Source organism: Trichosurus vulpecula, chromosome 4 (assembly GCF_011100635.1).
Source record: "Trichosurus vulpecula isolate mTriVul1 chromosome 4, mTriVul1.pri, whole genome shotgun sequence".
Taxonomy (NCBI): domain Eukaryota; kingdom Metazoa; phylum Chordata; class Mammalia; order Diprotodontia; family Phalangeridae; genus Trichosurus; species Trichosurus vulpecula.
The window spans coordinates 436,390,772-436,411,235 of NC_050576.1; the positions used below are offsets into that span (position 1 = coordinate 436,390,772).

At 45.4% G+C, this 20,464-nt stretch overlaps 1 protein-coding gene across 2 annotated transcripts in view; it reads left to right on the plus strand.

Moving 5' to 3' along the window:
- The window catches only part of CCDC50 (coiled-coil domain containing 50), a 99,833-nt gene that overhangs the window by 55,523 nt on the left and 23,846 nt on the right, over window positions 1–20,464 (plus strand). Inside the window, exons 5-9 of one of the 2 annotated variants that reach the window (XM_036753872.1) lie at window positions 8,985–9,102; window positions 12,858–13,394; window positions 15,783–15,898; window positions 16,452–16,496; window positions 16,592–16,696. In XM_036753872.1, the coding sequence (XP_036609767.1) occupies window positions 8,985–9,102; window positions 12,858–13,394; window positions 15,783–15,898; window positions 16,452–16,496; window positions 16,592–16,696 (921 nt within the window). The remainder of the gene's footprint in view (window positions 1–8,984; window positions 9,103–12,857; window positions 13,395–15,782; window positions 15,899–16,451; window positions 16,497–16,591; window positions 16,697–20,464) is intronic. The other variant, XM_036753871.1, reaches the window with a different exon arrangement.

A 20,464-nucleotide genomic window follows, 5' to 3' on the forward strand; every position in this document is an offset into this window, starting at 1 on the left:
TGCCCTAGACTTCTCATTCTGATCATCACGCATCTGGTTGGTTGTCATATCTCATCATTTCTCCTTCCATGACCTCCGACATCAGCCACCTCTTTCCCTCACAGCCACCACTTTGGCTCAAGCCCTCATCATCTCCCAGTCACCTGAATGAGATTCCATCAGCCTCCTGACTTGTGTCTCTTCCACCTCAGTCCACCATAGGGCCGCCATGACTCCCATGCTCAGCCAAGTCCCCTGGCTTTCAGTTGCTTCTGTTAAAATAGAAACTCCTTTTTAACTTTTAATGCTTTACATGACCTGATTCTAAGCTCTTGTTCCGTCCTCAGTGGACATTGTTCCTCCTCTCACCCAGCCCCACTGACCTTCTCTCTGGTCTTCCTATAGGACTCCCCATCTCCCATCAGCAAGCCTTTGTCTGGGACATCCCACTTCCAGGGGGGCATTCTTTCCTCACTCCTACCATAGAGGGTCCTCTCTTCCTTTCAGAGGGAGCTCCTGGAGGAAACCTTTCCTCAGCTCTGCCAATGCCTGTGCCCTCTCTCCCAAATTACTTCATACTTAACAACTTTACATCTGTTTGTATTTATTGATTTTGTATTTACATTATATATAGAAATAGACATACTTGTCTCTCCTATTAAGGACAATTGGGTGGTGCAGTGGATAGAGCACCAGGCCTAGAGTCAGGAAGACCTGAGTTCAGATTTGGCCTTGGACACCAGCTGCGTAACCCTGGGCAAGTCACTTAACCCTGTTTACCTCAGATTCCTTTCAAATGAGTTGGAGAAGGAATAGTCCAACCCCTTTGCCAAGAAAACCCCAAATGGGGTCATGGAGAATCAGACAAGACTGAAACCACTGAACAACAATAAGTCCCCTGAAATGTCAGCTCCCTGCTGACAGAGATTGTTTCTTTCTTCGTATTGGCACCTCTAGCATCTGGCCCAGTGCCTCCTCTGTGCCGGACATTGTGCCTGCGTGACTAAGGAAAGGAAGCAGCTTGGGATGGTGGCTAGAATGCTCTACTCACAGACAGGAACACCCGGCTTCTCATTCTTCCTGACAGAAGCTGTGTGACTATATTAGGAAGGCAGAATTTATGATTTCAAAGAGAATCTCATATGTGCCTAAAAGGTCCGGAACCGCAGGATATAAGGAATTCTCTAGGCAGAAGGCAGGAGAACTAAAGCATGTATTTACACTCCACAGTAACAATCCCACAAACCAGCGTCCCCATTTTGATATTTTCATCAAAAGCTTCCAGGCCCAATAAGTCCGCCTCACAAGAGTAACTAGGAGGCCACAGAGAAGCGAGATGGTATAAGGCAAAATCGTATACATGCTTCCCCTCTACGGTAAGAAGATTACCCACTAGCCTCTAGTCAGCTCTGCTACCGGCAGCTCAGCTTCGGCTGTAGGCGTCTCTGGCTCCAACCGGAAAAGGAAAGGAGGATCTTCAAGCTGTCCTCTCCCCTCTTATAGAGTTTTTGACATCATCAAGCGCTGCCTGAACGACCAGGGCCGACTGGTTCTTGACTTGGCCCCTCCCCCAGCGTAGACCACGTTAACACACCTCCCCTCAGCCAGCGCCACGACTCATCACACAGGAAGCTCTGGTCCTGCCCCGGAAGAGCAAGCCCCAGCGTCCAGGGAAGCTCAACGAGGCAAGCTGAGTCATTCAAAGAAAACAAAGTCCATTCTGGCTACACTCCACCCCTCACAATGTTCTAGGATGCACAATCCAATCATAATTCAAATTAAATTATATATCCTAGAACATTGTGATCCAATTATGCAGGAAACTAAAACATATCATTCACAATAAAGCAAAACATATCACTCAGTGACATTCCCAAATATTGGTTTACGATTCAAATGTGATCCACCCCTAGATCCCAGCCAGATAATCTCTTCAATCAATCATCCCAAAATAATTATTAATAATTTAAATGTCCACCCCTAGATCTTTGTATCCATTACATAGGATCAATAATATCATAACAATAAAACAATATAGCAAGGATAACACAAAATAAGTACACAGAACACTATCATCATTCCTCCCCTCAAACAATTGGGGCTCAAAATCTTGGGGTAATGGGTGAAGGTCTCATTTTCCATAGCTTCTTCTTGCTGAAATTGGATGTAGAGGTGTCCCTGCCCCAAAGAGTCCCATTCCAGAGTTCAGTTTTTAGTGAGCTGGCAGGAATTCCAAGAATGCTATGTACTTAGGCAGTCACCGGAAACTGCAGGGTGCTTAAACCTGCAGGAGACAGAACTAGCGACAAGGTTAACTAAAACAGAAAACAAAAAGAGTAGGCAAGTATGGGCTATTATCCTTTAAATAAAATCATCTCCAGTTTAGTTGGAATTTCAGTTATGCAGAGATCCAATATCAGAGCCAAACTCAGATGGGAAATGTTTCTTTTTAAACGGAACACAATGAGGAAACTAAGCCAAGAAGATCCCACCCTAGATGGAGACCAGGATTGTCCTCCCAGCCTTTCCCCAGATGTACAAGGGAAACCAGGAGGATCCCATCCTAGATAGACTAGGATTGTCCTCCCAGCCTTTCCCCAGATGTACAAGGGAAACCAGGAGGATCCCATCCTAGATAGACTAGGATTGTCCTCCCAGACTTTCCCCAGATGTACAAGCTTTTATCCGTTAATCACACAAAGTCACCTTCCCTCTGAGTGGCTTGTGTCAATTACCAGCATTAGCCATACCTGTGGGGTCCGTGAATCTAATATTATAGCCCTATTCACGGTAAAATATATGGTTCAGGGGTACGATTTGGTAATTATCTTCCCCTGAATAGACAACTGTTACAGTGTTGTTCTTCCCATGGGCTATGACTTCTGCAGCCTTTGGAATATCATCTGGCTTCCGTTTTACCCATACCTTAGCTCCCAACTTTATTCTATCAATGGAGCAAGCCCCTTTTGCCCCTCTAGTAGTTATTCTGGGAGGAGGGTCAGTTTTTACAAAGGGTATTTTTTCACAGGGGATAATAATCACTTGAACTATCCTATCATTCCTACCAAATTGTACAGGTTTTTCACCCAAATTCTGGAGTGTCACAACAATTTCTTTTTGATAATTCGAATCTATCACTCCAGCCAATACATGTACTCCTTGAGCTGCTAATCCTGGTTTAGGTAATATCCGTCCAAAATGATTCTTGGGGATTCTCATACATACTCCAGTAGGGGTTTTTCTTATCTCTTTCCTATTCAACCTAAAATTCTCTATACAATGTAAATCATATCCTGCCAAACCAGGTGTTCCTGGACATGGTAGGGGAACATCTTCCCTCACAGTCCAAAATTCAATATTTTGGATCTCACGTGTTTGCTGTTCTCTAATCTGCAAATTTGGGGTCATCATTCTGGCTAGAGGTGTACTCCCCCCTAAGGGCCTATTATTCAAATTACGTAAGGCAATAGACAAATTATCCTTCCAATGTAGATATGAATTATTAGAGCTTAATTTTCTCAGCTGTTCTTTCAACAATCCATTCATTCTTTCAATCAGCCCAGATGCTTGTGGGTAATATGGAATATGATATATCCATTCTATATTATTCAACACACAATATCTTTTCACTTCTTTGCCCTTGAAATGTGACCCATTGTCACTTTGAATCTGCATTGGGGTTCCATAGTATAAACTTACAATATCTAGGGTTTTACAGGTGTTTTTCTGAGTTGCATCCTTATAAGGACAAGCCACTAGGACACCTGAATAGGTGTCAACACACGTACATACATATTTACATCCTTTATCCTGGGGTAGTGGGCCAATATAATCTATCTGCCAAATTTGGGCTGGAACTTTTCCCCTTGCTATTTCTCCAGTTACTATCCTAGGAAGAGTTCGTTCTTTTTCTAATTGGCATATACAACACCCCTCTGTTATTTGTTTTAACAACGCATGAGAGATACTGATACCTCGATCCTGTGCCCATCGGTGGGTGGCCTGGACCCCTAAATGGCCGGAGGTCTGGTGGACCCATCTCGCTAAGGCTAAGTCATCAGTTGGAGTTGGAGTAGGGACAATACATTCAGTGGCAATCTTTGCTAGTCGATCCGCGTGTGCATTGTACTCACGCTCTGGTGTGGTCAGGGTCGCGTGAGCATCAACATGAAAAACTGACAAATCCGTAACCAAAGACATGTCCCATATACTTTCCCATAACTCTTTACCCCAAACTTGTTTGCCATGAATCTCCCAATTCTGATTCCTCCATATAGGCATCCAAGTAGCTAATCCATTAGCTACTGCCCATGAATCAGTAAATATATGACACTGTCCTCCCTTCTCCATTCTGATGGCCTGATGTACTGCCATCAGTTCAGCATATTGGCTACTTCCCCCTATCCCAGAACTTTCCAGAGTTCGCCTAGTACAGGGGTTATAGGCTACTGCTTTCCAATGTCTCTTCTGTCCTAAATATTTTGCTGTCCTGTCAGTAAACCAAGCGTGTTTCTTCTGTTCTACACTTAGTCCATCATACCCATTATTCCATTTCACTAAGGATGGCACCATCTGTTGCTTAGATTCAATGGGTTTTTCATTTCTCTCAGTGCCAATGTTCGCCACCGATTCATGTAAAGCAGAAACTCCACTTTTGCCTGCTCTGGACCTATTCTGAATATACCACTTCCATTTGATTATGCTCGCCTCTTGTGCATGTCCAATTCTGTGAGAAGCTGGGGTACTCATTACCCAAGTCATAATTGGAATTCCAGGCCTTAATATCACTTCATGGCCCAGGGTTAGTTGCTCAGTTTCTACTAAAGCCCAATATGCAGCTAACAGCTGCTTCTCAAAAGGTGTATACTGCACTCCAGATGAGGGCAGTTTCCTTGACCAAAAGCCTAAAGGTACACTTCGGCTCTGTTGTTTTTGCCACAGACTCCAATTTGCATAGTCATCTTGTACAGTCACTTGTAACTCCACTGGCCCATTTTGCATAGGCCATAAGTCCAGAGCTAATTGTATAGCAGCCTTTGCTTCCTCAAAAGCTCTACTTTGTTCAAGGCCCCAGTCAAATTCATATTTCTTTCTGGTGACTTTATACAAGGGTTTCAAAATCTGTCCCAAATGTGGGATGTGGTGTCTCCAATAACCAAACAGCCCTATGAACTTTTGGGCCTCTTTCTTATTAGTAGGAGTGGGAAAATCCTGAATTTTTTGTCGAGCTTGTGGGAGAATTTCTCGCAGTCCTCTATTCCACTGTATCCCCAAGAATTTTACAGTTTGAGCTGGCCCCTGAACCTTTGCGGGGTTGATTTCCCATCCTTTGCTTTTCATATGGTCAGTTAATAATGCTAAACTCTCCTCCACTTCTTTTATATTCTTTCCCTGTATCATGATATCATCTATGTAATGTGTAAGCTGTACACCAGGTAGCTTTAATTCATCCAAATGCTCAGCTACAATCCTGTGGCAGATAGTTGGGCTATGAATATATCCTTGTGGCAGGCGTGTAAATGTATACTGTCGGCCTTGCCAAGTAAAAGCAAACTGGTTCCATTGCTTGGGGTCTATTGGGATCGTAAAGAAGGCATTGGCCAAATCAATAACTGCATACCAAGTCCCTTCATGTTTTTGTATTCTCTCTATTAAAGTAACCATGTCTGGAACAGCAGCATACAAGGGAGGAGTCACTTTGTTCAGCTGTCTATAATCTACTGTCATCCTCCATGTCCCATCTGACTTTCGGACTGGCCAGACAGGGTTGTTCCATTGAGTAGTTGTAGGGACTAACACTCCTGCCTCAACACATTCTCTTATAGTGTTGGCAATTTCATCTTGCCCACCTGGCACACGATATTGCCTCAAAGTAATTACTTCAGAAGGTTCAGGCAAAGTGATTGGATCCATCTTGATTTTCCCCACTAAGACTGCATTAATGCCTATTTTCCTCACAGCAAATTGGTATTTCCCTTCAGGTAAATTTAAGGTCATACGCTTCAAAACGTCTATTCCAATGATGTATTCAGGAATAGGCACAATAACCACACTATATTCTTTCTTGGGCAACTGTCCAATTTTCATCATCAATTTAACTTGTCTGGCTGATATTTCAGTCCCTCCTAGTCCTGTGATGGTAATAGGAGTTCCATGGCTGAATTTGTCTGGATTCCCATAGATAAGGGTGGCCTCGGCCCCAGTATCTATTAATGCCCTAGTTACTGTACTTGACCCATTTTTCCAATATATGGTCAAGTTAATGTGAGGTCTGCAATCCAGCTTACGTATTTCCTTAATTTGGGCTGGGGCCTAGCCTGTTTCCTAGTATTCCCTAGCATGTGATTCACTTGGGTATGAAGGTTCAACATCTGTAGCATTTGCAGGAGCAGTTCTTATTTCCCTATCTCTCCTGTTATCGAGTCCTTTATCTCGGTACATCCTGTACAATTCATTGGTTGGAATGCCATCTATCATTTCAAAACCCACCCCTGATCTCAATAGAGCAGTGAACATTTCTTTTCTTGTCACTCCATTTTGGCGCCAAGTTTGCTGGCTGTTCACCCTTCTCTCTCGAGGAGATCTGTCCCTTCCCCAGTCTCCTAAGTCATGTAACTGTAAAATCTTATTTATCACCTCTGTAAGATGGCTCCCTACTTCCCCAAGTAACAGATTCAAAATTAGTTGTTTATAAGCAGGGGGAGCTGTCCTAATTATTAAATTCCTATGAGGGATTCCTATGGGATCATTGTAATATTTGTCTGCAGTTCCTGTCATAATAGCAGTCTTCATTACCTCCTCCTTTAGTCTCATGATACAATCTTTAAGTGAATACCAGGGTCTGTGCTCAGTGGGCCACATAGAATCATTAGTATATCTTTTATTGCATCCCGCAGCAGCTAATGCCAACAGAGTAGTCCTGCTAGCATCATCTCCTCGCTGATGATGTTCCCTAAAAGCTTGCTGAACTAGAGGATCGTGGCTGATACCTATGAATCTCATACAGTCCCTCTTATCTACTAATATTCCACCGGCCCCTTGATCACTGAGCCTTACCATCCAAGATATTAATGGTTCTCCTACTCTTTGGCTGAATCTACTCAAAATATCTGTGACCTCTTGTGGTGAGAAATCTTCCTGAAATTCCCTCGTAACTAAATTGCCACCTCTGGTTTCTGTCCTCCTCCTCTCTACGGGACGAACGCTTGTCTGAGTATTTAACCATCTCCCATTCTCTGTGCGAGGGATGTCCTGAACCCTAGTAGCGTTTTCTGTCTCAGCCCCTAACACTGTCTCATTTTCCCCCCACTCGCTTCCCCTGCCACCATGGCAAGGACAAAGCAGGCAGTCAGGCTTGGTCTGGGCTGAGTTGGGATGCACTCTTGGCTTATTTAGCCTCCTGTTGCTCCTAGCCACATTAATAGAAAAGTTCTCATCTGAGTCAGTGGGTTCTTGAGCAGCAATTTGTTCTCCTGCTATCTGAGATTCCCGTTCTTGCTGTGGGGTAGGAGTGCCCCCATCTCTTTCACTTAATCTCAATCTTTCATATACTAGCCGGTAGGCTGATAACACTATCCAGCTTTGCCTAGATAGCGATGCCCCTGACTGAATCCCAACCTCTTGTAAACACCTTTCCAAATCCTTAGGATCTCCTCTCTGTAGCCTTGGTTCCCAGTTTTCACAGGGTCCGGCTTTTTTAGCCAATTCCTTGCTAAGGAGGAATAAAAAGGATCCTCCCACCCTGGGATATTCATCTCTTCCTCTGAAGTTCTTCTGCTTCTGAACAGAGATCTTATATCTAGCGATCCCATCCACTTCGTCGCCAAATATATTAGGAAGGCAGAATTTATGATTTCAAAGAGAATCTCATATGTGCCTAAAAGGTCCGGAACCGCAGGATATAAGGAATTCTCTAGGCAGAAGGCAGGAGAACTAAAGCATGTATTTACACTCCACAGTAACAATCCCACAAACCAGCGTCCCCATTTTGATATTTTCATCAAAAGCTTCCAGGCCCAATAAGTCCGCCTTATAAGGGTAACCAGGAGGCCACAGAGAAGCGAGATGGTATAAGGCAAAATCGTATACATGCTTCCCCTCTACGGTAAGAAGATTACCCACTAGCCTCCAGGCAGCTCTGCTACCGGCAGCTCAGCTTCGGCTGTAGGCGTCTCTGGCTCCAACCGGAAAAGGAAAGGAGGATCTTCAAGCTGTCCTCTCCCCTCTTATAGAGTTTTTGACATCATCAAGCGCTGCCTGAACGACCAGGGCCGACTGGTTCTTGACTTGGCCCCTCCCCCAGCGTAGACCACGTTAACACACCTCCCCTCAGCCAGCGCCACGACTCATCACACAGGAAGCTCTGGTCCTGCCCCGGAAGAGCAAGCCCCAGCGTCCAGGGAAGCTCAACGAGGCAAGCTGAGTCATTCAAAGAAAACAAAGTCCATTCTGGCTACAGTGACCATGGACCTCTCTGAGCCTCAGAATCCAAATCTGTAAATGGGGGTTCTAATGGCACCTACCTCATAGGGCTGTGATGTGGGCCAGGGAAGATAATGTGTGGAAAACGCTTTGAAAATAAGAAAGTTCTATGTAAAGTGGATGTTCTTGCTGATTCTCAGTGTCATCTGTGAAATGGGCTATACCTGCCTCTCACTGTTATTGGAAGGCTTAAATGAGATAATATACATACACACCCACACACACACTTTTGTGTATACACATACACTTATCTAGACATATACATATGTGGCATATATGTATGTATATACACATACATGTTTTCTATATAAAAGTGTTTCTGTTTTCAGAATTAAAGATCTAGATAAATGCCTTTTGTTGCTATCTAACGTCATTGTCCTTCAATTTCCTCCCTCATCTAAATAGTGGGAAGGATACTTGTACCCTCTGCACAGGGTGGGCCTGGGAGAAAACCTCTCATTGCCCCATAAACAAGAAGAGTTGAGGTTACAGCTGCTTTCCCTTTTCTTCCCTCTCTTCTCTAGGACATTGCACGCCTATTGCAAGAGAGAGAGCTACAGGAAGAGAAAAGGCGGAAGAAGCGCTCCCCACAGTCCCCGGGGCCCAACACTTATGATGACAACTACTACCTGGCCAATGGAGGTAATGGTCCCCAGGGGCTCGATGGCTTGTCCTCCTAAGGGCATGACCAGCAGCTACTTCTTTTGGTTTGGGCAGCCTGTCAAGAGGTCTCAGGGTCTGGGGAAGGCTCGTCCCTCCCCTGTCCTGGGATCCCCGAAGCTGTTGGCCTGCATTTGGTCTGAATCTAATGAATGGACCATTGCTGTAGTGGCTGACCAGAGCCATAGAGAAAACTTTGCCCACAGCAACCTCAGGTGGGCTGAATGCTGGCCCTCGTCCATCCTTCCTGCTCTCCCTCCCTCTCCCTCCTTGGGATATGACTCGTTTTGTGAGCATGTCACGTAGGGCCTGGACCAGGAATGGTGTGTTGTGTGGGTGTTGGGGGGTGACTTTCCCAGAAGCCTCCTCCAGTGTGCGCCGTGCTGATTAAACACCAAAATGAACTGATGAGCTATGCACCAGTGTGTGGTGGACAGCAGCTTCCTTTGGTTGATCTAGCTTGCTGATTTCATAGGAGATCCAATTTGCAAATTTTTCTTCATTTCTTGGCTTTAATGATCTCTGATGTTTAATCAAATATAGTTTTTCAGTGGAGAGAGATGAGACCCCCTTTGGTGCTTGCTTTCTTCCTTGCTGGATGCTGGTGGTGGGTCTCTTTCTCTGACAGGAGAGGTTGGAATGGTCCTCATTTCCAGGAGGACCTGCAGGGCCTCATCAGTCCCCAGGAGCAGACTTCCCTGAGTCCCTGCTGGGAAAGTTCCATCCCATGCCATGGAGTGGCAGTCACCTGGTGCCCAGAGACTGCAGAGACAGTTTGTAGCTAATAAGGCTTATGTCTAAGGATTTCAAAGGATTTTGTGAATGCACATCGAACATTTTTGTTTAATTAATGGTAGTAATAGCTCGCCTCTTTACAATGCCTTAAAATTTGCTTAGAAGTATCATTTCTTGAAAAACTCACAACCTAGAGAGGTTGGGCCAGTTAGCATCCCCATTTTCCAGATGTGGAAGTGAGACCCAGCAAAGTAAAGTGACTTCCTGAGCATAGTGTTGACAGGGAGTGTCCTTGGATTCTGGCTCTGGAGCCAGAAGAGACCTTAGAGCCCATATCACCCAATGTCCTCTTTTGACAGAGGATGAGAACACTGAGCCCCTCACTCAGGAGCACTCAGGAAGTAAGGCCTTGATGCAGGGTTCAGATCGGCTCTTCCTGACTACAAACCAAAAGCCCTTCCCTGGGCAATGCTGCCTCTCAGAGGCACTGTGAGGAGGGGGTGTGTACTTTACCCCCTCTCAGGAAAAAGGCAAAACCTGCATCAGTACAGAAAACCTGAGAGAGAAAGCTGAGAGAGGAAATGAGGTGCATGTCTCAGAAATCGAGAGCTGGAAGGAACTGCAGATACTGTCGGCTCCAACCTTCTCATATGTATATGTTTATGTGTGAAACCCAGGCTTAGGGATGCCAAGCGTCTCATTCAGGGTCACATAACTGGGGAACGGCAGAGCTGGGATTTGAACCCAGGGCCTGTATCTGCACATCTGGAATGCCTTTGACTCCACTGTGCTCTCAGGCATTCTGTCCTCAGCCATGTTTCTGTTCAGGAAATGAGAGCCCATCTCTGATCATGGCATCCTAACTTCCAGCCCACCATCCTGGGAGTGATGTCTCCAGCTAGCTCATCTTCCCCCCAAGATCTCCTTACTTCCTTGCGATCCGCCCTTTCCAACACCTCCCCAGCTCCCTTCGCTGCTCTGGCTTCTTGGCTTTCCCATCTGTGTGGATGACTTGGCTTAGTTTGATTTCTGCCTTGCTTGACTAATTGACTAACCATCTCCCAAGATGCCTGTTTCTCCTGCTCGATTGCGTTTCCCCTCCATCAGCAGATTACAGGGAATGCATCAGCCTCCTTCCACTGTGAGCCTTTGCAGATTGGATTCGGATTGGGAATTGGCCAGGCACCATCTGCCAAATTGACACCAATTATAGAATGCTTAGCTTGGGATCTGCTCAGAGGGCTATTCCTTGGAGAGGCTGGTTCTCAAGGAGTTGTCACATGTGCAGATAGATTTACAGTGACACATCTTTGCACTTGTGTATGTACACATATGCCTACATGTTGATGCCCCCTGATATGTATCTCTAATGTCCAAATACACACATATACGTATGTGTGTGTGTGTGTGTGTGTGTGTGTGTGTGTGTGGTGGGACTTGAAAAGGCATCTCAAATGGGTCTGACTCTGAGGTTCTCTCTATCCACTAGCTCACACTGCTTCTCGACCTATATAAGAATAGGAAGTACTAGTTGTCAAAAATATATAGTAAGAAACACACACACACACACACACGTATAAGCCTTATAAAATCCATATGATCTATGCCTGTGGCCAAAGCCAGATCTAGAAGCAGGTCTATTGTGTCTTTGTAAACATCAGACAGATACATTAAGAGACCCTTCTGAATTCTCCATGTTCGTGTATGCATTTGAGAGAAAAGCGATGATTTGGGGAAATCCCAAGTTTCCCCTTTTTCTAAAGCCCAGTCTCTGAAGGACATTGCTGATGATGAAATTGCATTAACTTTCTCCTCAGTCTTGCTCAGCCCCACCCCCCTGCCTGATGTGGAGAGTTTGTTTTGCTCAGGGGCACACAACCTATATACCTCAGAGTCAGGACTTGAACCCCTATGGGCCTGACTTTGAGGCACTCTCTATCCACCAGCCCACACTGCTTCTCAGTCTCAGTGAGAATAGAGGATGTGATGTGTCAAATTAGCATAGTATTGAGCATCATTCAAATTATATCCGTGCTCTGAGTTTGAGAAAAAAAGGTTGATAAAACTTTTAAATACCTACCTGCTTAAGACACACATTTAATCTAGGAAACTTGTATTAGCTTTTAGTCAAATAAAGTGGTGTTCACGCTAATATACTAGACTTCCATTCCCAGCAAGTCCTGCTCAGATTTCACGGCCCGTCAGCCCTACTCCCAGCATTCCATGCTCCTCAATCAGTTCATTTCTCTTCAGTATTGGGGAGAAAATGGATGACTTGGTTTTTCATTGCCATTTCTGTTCTGTCATGTGTTGGAAGCATGGGCAATCTGTCCTACTTGGGGCATCAAATACAGGGGTTCTTTGAGTAGACAGAGTCTCACCTTGCCTGGGATGAATTGCTCATTAAGATGGTCAGTCAGACCAGTGTTCCACTGAGGGCAGATGCCCCTGGGAGGGGCCTTTTCCTTACAGTGGGTAGATGTGAGCAGGTTTATGTGCATGTAGGAGAGGAGGGAGAAAGACCTGAACAGGATGGCCGAGGTTCACCCATACTGGCTGTGTGACTCAGTGCCCCTGGCAACTCTCTAATACTCTATGCTACAGGCATTGTACGCTACAGGGCACACTACATCACCTGCATTGGCAGGCCATGTCCCCCCCAAGACGACAGTTTATTCAGCCACAGACAAACCTCAAAGGTCCCACCTGAGTGCCTGACTGTGTCACCAATTCTCTCCCCACTGTCCTGTGCACTTTTCCTATGTGGTTCTTTCCCTTCTGTCTCCAAATGCTGCAAATGCTCTTGGCCTTCATTCTGTCTCGACAGCCTGTGTGAGCTCTTGCTGATTTGTGACCTCAATGAAGCTGTCTTCTCCATTCTGTTGCATGTTAAACATGGGCTTTCCGTACCCTATTGTATGAGTTGGTGTAGGCTGTTCCAGTGTGCTAACATTCAGCTAACTTGCTTCTCTCTTTGTCATGCCTCCCCCCTCCATACTCAGACCCTTCAAGGTCAAGGAGAAACAGGGAGCTGGGTTCTGAGCCCCCAAGGTCTCGAAGGCACCAAGAAGACAGGCCTGTGAGGCGGAGGAGGGACAGACCCAATAGGCCTTCAGAAGACATGGAAGAATGCAAGGACCAGTACATCGCGGAGAATTCTGTGACATCCCTCAGGCTTAGCAAGACAAGGGACAATCCCCAGACTAGCTGGGAACTCCAGGAAAGGAAGCCCTCTGGTCATGAGACGCTCCCAAGATCTCCCCTTCCCAAGATCAGTGGGGAAGTTCTCCTGAGCACTGAGTCTGATGACTGGGACCGCAAACATGGCCCTGGTTCTGTGAGGCATTCCGACAACCCTCCATCCCACCGCCAAGACCGACTCTCACCCAAGTGCTCCCAGAAGCCAGGGGCTCATAGGAAAGAAGAAAGGCATAAGAGAGACCGTGGGATGGGGGAATCAAGACATAACAGGGAAGGTCACAGGACAAGGACACCTCTCTCCTCCCAGAGTGAGGAAAGGCACTGTTTCAATGAAGCAGGTAATGGAGGACAGTAGAAACTAGAAGCCTCAGTTTATTCTGAGACTGGCAGATATAGGCAGCAGGTGATTTGGCTGAGGCCTCGATGTTTGGAAGCATTTCTAGGATCAAATATGTTTCAAGGTCACTTACATCACACTGTCCTTTCTTGTCCTGGAAGTGAACTTAGTTGGGGAAAACAGGGGCTAGAAAGTATCTCTGTCTCTTATCTTCTCCTTCCACAGAAGAAGCTAGCTTGCTAGGGACACTGTGCCAAAGGCAGAGCAGGGAGGTGCCTGATGCCAGGGGCAGTTCTGGAGCTATTGAGCAGATTCTGGTATGAGGTTAAGTCCCTTCTTCCCCCAAACAAACAAATAAACCCTTCATGTTTCTCTTTTCCTGGTTTCAGAAACAGCCAACCAGAGAGATGGTCCGATTAGGACTGGACTCAAATATGGCTTCTTGGATGTTTTTGGAGGAAACATTTACCTCCAAGAGGCTGGAAGGCTGTTAGAATTCTATAGGGTCAGCGTCAGCTGATATACTCTCCCCTGGCCAAGGGCTGAACTGGAACTAGGCAGGGCTCTGGAGAAACCCACATGCAGCTGGCACTCTGCAATTCAAGTGATATCATCCTCATGTCAGTGCCAGTCCTGGGCTATTTACTGCCACATGGTTCAGACGCATCAGTGTTGCTCTCGAGAGACATCATTGGCTACCGTGTTGCCTCACTGTGGCTGTATTTATTGTAATTAAACCAGCTTCCTCTCAGCATCTATTGATTTTGTTTCAATGACGTCTGGGCCCCAGAGATTCACTTGGTCCATTATTCCTTTGAGGACCTCCTTCTTAACTTTACTGAAGTCTTTTGAAGACTTTCAGCCCAGCTCTTTGGAGGTGGTTAACACATTAAAACATAAACAGCTGAGTGACTTGCTGATAAATATCAGAGGTGTGATTTGAACCCAAGTCTTTGCCATCTCTAACCCCACTGGTGTGCTCTAGCCTAATATTATCAAACCTGAGCAGAAATCTCATAAGGGAAATGGGTCACTTGATTTCCATGGCAGCACGGTACTAGGGGAGGGACACTGGGGGATGCCTCCATGTTTGTGGAGGGAGGGGCAGTGTCCTACTGAAGGAGCTCATCATGTCCATGGCAGGATTGCAAGATGACCTGGAAAATGATCACTTTGGTCATTACAAAATAAGTGAATTTACCACCACACACTACTATGTGAGCATTTGTGAAGTGGCTCCCAGGTTCCTGGCATAGTGCTATGCCCTGGGATTTTTTTTTTTAATTTTTACCCATATCTGTTATTTCATTGATATGAGGAGGAGGAGGAGGGGATCTCCTTCACCAGTACAGATGAGTCACAGCTCTGCCACTGAGTGTCTCAGAGTTGGCTGGAGACACCTAAGCATTAAGTGACTTATCCTTGATCACATAGTCCACAAAGCATCAGAGGAAATATTTGAACCAAGGTCTTCCTGACTCTGAGGCCAGCTCTGTATTCAGTATTCCAAGCTGCCTCTAAAAGGTTCTGGGAATATGGAAATAAACAAACAAATGAAACAGTCCCTGCCGACATTGTTCAGGTACACAGAGAAGAGCCCAGGATTTCTTATTCCAAGGCCAGCCCTTCTCACACTGACAATTCCATACTCCCTCTCTCCAGAGTCCTCCATTCTTCTAGCCTAAGATAAAAAGGAAAAAAACAGTGTTCACAGTCACGTTGCATACTACATGTAGAAAGCAAACACAAAATCATTTTGGGGAAGAATGATAGGAACCCAGGGCTGGCAATGAGATTAGGAAAAGCCTCTTGGAGACAGTGGTACTTGAGTTGAGCCTAATGGAGCTAGGTGTCCTTACCTGAGGACTCACTGTCATTCTTAAGAAAGGTCCAGATTTCACTGCACAATCAGCAATTCGGTTTTTCACTTCGGTCTGAAGCACTTTGTGTCACCTACATTTGAGATTTCCAGTCTAACAGGGATTTATTCTTTACTTTGAGGCATGGTAGATTAAATAAATTCCCTCAGGCTTTTGGGAACTTGGAAATGTTCTACAGAGTTTCTCTTCCCTAACTCCCTTTTCTTGTGGAAGCTTTCATTTTTCCCACTTCTTTTCTCACTTCCCATTTCTAGATGGGTCAGAATGGCTAGAATGACTGTCCCAGCTGCTGCTGATTCATCATTAAGAGGGATGTAAGCGGGGAACTTTCCAAGCCCCTTACATATGGCTCCAGGCAGGTCTGAGGATGTGAATATGATGAGAACTGGCGCAGTGCTAGTGCTGAGAAAAGACAGGAATTGTAGACTGTGCCAGAGAATGCCAGGTGCTCTGGGGAGATTTCCTCATCTTCATTTTCCCAGACTCACTGACTGCATTGAGTTTTCTAGGAATGAAGCCGAGGGTAACAAAAGAAGCCATCTATACACAGCCGAGAATGGCCCACAGGGACCAGGAATCGTATGATGCAGAAATTGCCAGGAAGCTTCAAGAAGAAGAACTCATGGTGAGTAAAGATGGAAACAGAGAAGTCCTGGCCAGATTTGTCTTTGCATAACCCCAGTGAAACTGGATGCTCCACGGTGCTAACCAGCCCTAATGGGCTAGAGGGGAGTGTGTGTGAGTGTGTGTCTGTTCATGTGTGTAGGGTTGTGTGTGTGCATGTGCATGCATGTGTGTCTGAGTGTGTGTGCCTGTGTGTGAGTGTGTGTACATGTGTATGTGTGTGTAGTGGGCGGGAGGGGTCCTTATTCTCTTCTTACCTCTGGGTAAGTCAATGAAAACTGGATGTTGAAAGGCGGTGCCCTCCCTTCAACCCCCCTTTCCTGGTCCTGATTATGACAGCACGACCCTGTCTTGCACACTGGTATCCCCTGTGTGAGGCTTGATGGTAGATCCTGGGACAAGGACAGTTATTAGTACAGTCCCCCGTGAAGGTCCTTTGTAGGAATCTGAAATGCTGACCTCAGATCCAGCGGGGGCCCTCCATCCCCTGGAGTCTCCCCTGAGCCACGAGGCTGCCCAGCATCACTTCGTTTTCACGTTTCCTTCCCTTTCAGGCCAATCAGGTGGACAAGAGAGCAGCCCAAGTGGCACAGGATGAGGTGAGTAACCTAAGGCTCCAGTGAGAACTAGGACATGTCTCTCCCTGCTTCTGGCCAGGTGGCCTCTCCCAGCCATGACCAGCTTTGTCTTCTAGGAGATTGCCCGCATGCTCATGGCTGAAGAGAAGAAAGCCTACAAGAAGGCAAAGGAACGGGAGAAATCCTCCTTGGAAAAGAGAAAGCAGGATCCAGACTGGAAGGTAACTTGGCCCAGCACCTTTCACTAGAGGCAGCACTGTTAAGGGAATTGGGTGTTTCAGTCAACAGAACTGGGCCCTTTGGAGACACAAACTGTCCCCATCCTAGGGGTATCAAGGATCAAAAAAGTCATCAGAGGATCAATGGCTTCTTGATCAACAAGGGTTGATCCTTAGGGTCCTACTGTGTGCCAGGCCCCGTGCTAAGCGTGGAATTAAACATGAAACAATTCTTACCCTCCAGGACCTTACATTCTGTTGTGGGAGACAACGTAATCATTAAGCGATCGGTTCATCCTCGTGCTAAATCCCTGCTGTGTGTGAGTCATGGGGATGCCGAGGCAAAATGAAATGGCTTCTGTCCTCAAGGAGCTTCCATTCTATTGGGGAGGACACCATATGTATAAAAAGAACTGTATGCAGAAGAACTGCCCGTATTGGGGAGGGGTACTAGGAGCTGTGGCATCAGAGGATGTTTTTGGTTTTGTAAATTTTTTTCTTTGTCATTTAATATTTTATTTTCTCCAGTTACATGTAAAAACAATTTTTAACATTCATTTTTAAAACTTTAAGTTCCAAATTCTCTCTGTCTTGTTCTCTCTTTACCTCCCCACCCCCAATGAGAAAGCCAACAATTTGATGTAGGTTATGCATGGGTAGTCATGCAAAACATTTCCACAATGGTCATGTTGTAAAAGAAAACATAGTGCCCCCCATCTCCCCCCAAAAAAAGCATCAAGAAAAATAAAGTAAAAGGCAGATTGTTTCAATCTGTATTCAGACGCCATCAGTTGTCTCTCTGGGGTGGAGAGCATTTTTCATCCCAAGTCCTTCAGAGCTGCCCTGGATCGTTGGATGGCTGAGAAGAGCTCAGTCCTTGACAGCTGATCATCACACAGTATTGCTGGTACTTTGTACGCAGTACATTTCACTTTACACCCGCTCATGTGAGTCCTTCCAGGTTTTCTGAGAGCATCCTGCTCATCACTTCTTACGGCATAATAGTATTGCATCATAATCACACACCACAATTTGTTCAGCCGTTCCCCAATTGACAGACATCCCCTCAATTTCTAATCCTTTGCCACTAGAAAAGAGCTGCTATAAATATTTTTGTACATATAAATCCTCTTCTTTTTTTAAATCTCTTTTGGGATACAGACCTAGTAGTAGTATTGCTTTGTCAAAGGTTTGCACGATTTTATAGCCCTTTGGGCATAGTTCCACATTGCCCTACAGAATGGCTGAATCAGTTCACAACTCACCAGCAATGCATTAAAGGCTCATTTTCCCATGTTCCTTCCACCATTTGTCATTTTCCTTTTCTGTCCCATTCGCCAATCTAACAGGTATGATGCAGCCCTTCCGAATTGTTTTGATTTGTGTTTCTCTCATCAATGTTGAGTGAGAGTATTTTTTCATATGGCTATAGATACCTTTAGTTACTTCCCCTGAAAACTGATCATAACTTGAACATTTATCGGTTGGGGAATGGCTCTCATTTTTCTAAATTTGACCAAGTTCTCTATATGTTTGAGAAATGAGGCCTTCATCAGAAAAACTTGCTTCAATTTTTTTCAGTTATTATTGCTAACTGTATTTCCCTCCATCCTACCCCCCCATTTATTCTCTCTCTTCTTTCACCCTGTCCTCCTCAAAAGCGTTTCGCTTCCAACTACCCCCTCCCCCAGTCTGCTCTCCCTTCTAGCACACCCCCATTCTTATCCCCTCCCCCTCTTTCTTTCCTGTAGGGTAAGGTGGATTTCTATACCCAAAGGAATGTACGTGTTATTCCCCAGGGGATGTTTTCTGTTGAAGGTGGCCTGGGACACAATAAGAGCTCCCATTCCTAGTTCTTCCCATACCTGATCTCATTTGAGCCTTATAACCTTTGAGAGATGCATTGAAGCTATTATGAACCCCATTTTGCAGAAGAAGAAACCAAGACTCAGAGGAGTGCGGTGACTTGCCCAGGCATCCAGAAGTGTCGGCATCACTGGCCAGATTCCAGGCCAGGGCTTCCTATTCCAAGGCCAGCGCTTGACCCACCAATGATCTTCAGGTCCTCCATTTTTCTCCTAGTCTAGTCTTCAGGAAGAGAAAGAAAGGGCAGCTGTTCACAGCCATGTGTTATTGAAGGCAACCTTAAAGGGACTCGGTCATTAAACATTTATGAAGTGCCTACTGGGTGCCAAGTCCTATGCTAAGTACTGAGGGTACAAAAGAGGCCAAAGAGAGTCTCTGCTCTGAAGGAACTCTCAGTCTAATGGGGACGACAGTGTGCTAACAAGTATATACTGCATGAGCTGGAGATAGGATCAATCGGAATTAATTAAAGAAGGAAGGCACTAGAATTAAGAGGCCTTGAGGGAGAATCTCTTTACTTCAGCCTCCTCTGTTTGTTATGCCTGCAAATAACATGTCTTAGAAGCTGTTGTTCTTTGCCTCCATCTACTGCCATATTCTATGTGACTCTTCTGTCCTCTGAGGCTCCAGCTGCCCTGGTGCAGGCCTTTGTCACTTCACACCTGGACTATGGCAGAAGCCTGATGGAAACGGCTCTTGGCCACAAGTACCTCCAGCACGGTCCGTCCTCCCCCCAGCTGCCAGTGACCTTCCTGAAGTGTGGGTTGGACCAAGTCAATGCCCCACACCCACTCCAACTCTGCTCTTTATCACTGGATGAAACTCAAAGTTCTCTGCCAAGGTTTTAAAATTCTATATAACATGACTCCTTCCTCCCTTTCCAGTCTTATACCTGCTGCTAAATGACTTGGTGGAGAAAGCACTAGACCTGGGATCAGGAAGACCTGAGTTCAAATCCGGCCTTAGACACTTACTAGCTGTGTGACCCTGGGCGAGTCACTTCACCCTGTTTGCCTCAGTTTCCTCATCTGCAAAGTGAGCCGGAGAAGGGAATGTCAAATCGCTCCAGTGTCTCTGCCAAGGAAACCCCAAATGGGGTCATGAAGAGTCAGACGCAAATTAAAGGACTTGATAACAACCCAAAATGGGGATACTAGCACCTCTCTCTCAGAGGTGTTACGAGGATTAGATGACACTGTGTTTGTAAAGGGCTTTGGAAATCTTAGCTCTTTAGAAATGGTCACTATCTTTAATATAGTGATGCAAGATTTGTGAAGCACTTTGCACGCATTGTCTCATTTTACCCTTTCAAGAGCCCAGGGAAGTGGGGAACATATTTCACAGTGAAGGAAACTGAGGCACAGAGAGGATAAATAATTTATCTGAGGTCAAAGGGCAGCAAATATCTGAGGCTAAATTCAAACTCAATTCTTCCTGACTCCAAGCGTGGGTCTGTTTGTCTACCCATGAACCACCTGAGTGCCCAAGGATTTCAACTTTCAACTTTGAACTTTCAGCTATGAAATTTTATCATCAGAAAACTGAAAAATTTCTTCTACAAGTTTTAGTAAGTTTCTTTGATAAAGGCCTCATTTCTCCAATGTGTAGAGAACGGAGTCAAAATTATAAGAATTCAAGTCATTCCCCAAATGATAAATGGATGAAGGACATGAACAGATAGTTTTCGATGAAGAAATGAAAGCTGTCTATGGTTATGTGAAAAAAATTCTCCTAATCACTGTTGATTAGAGAGATGCAAATTAAAAGAACTCTGAGGTACCACCTCAGATTGGCTAATATAACAGAAAAGGAAAATGTTGGATTTTGGAGGGGATATGGAAAAAATTGGAACACTTACGCACTATTGGTGAATTTGTGAACTGACCCAACCATGCTGGAGAGCAA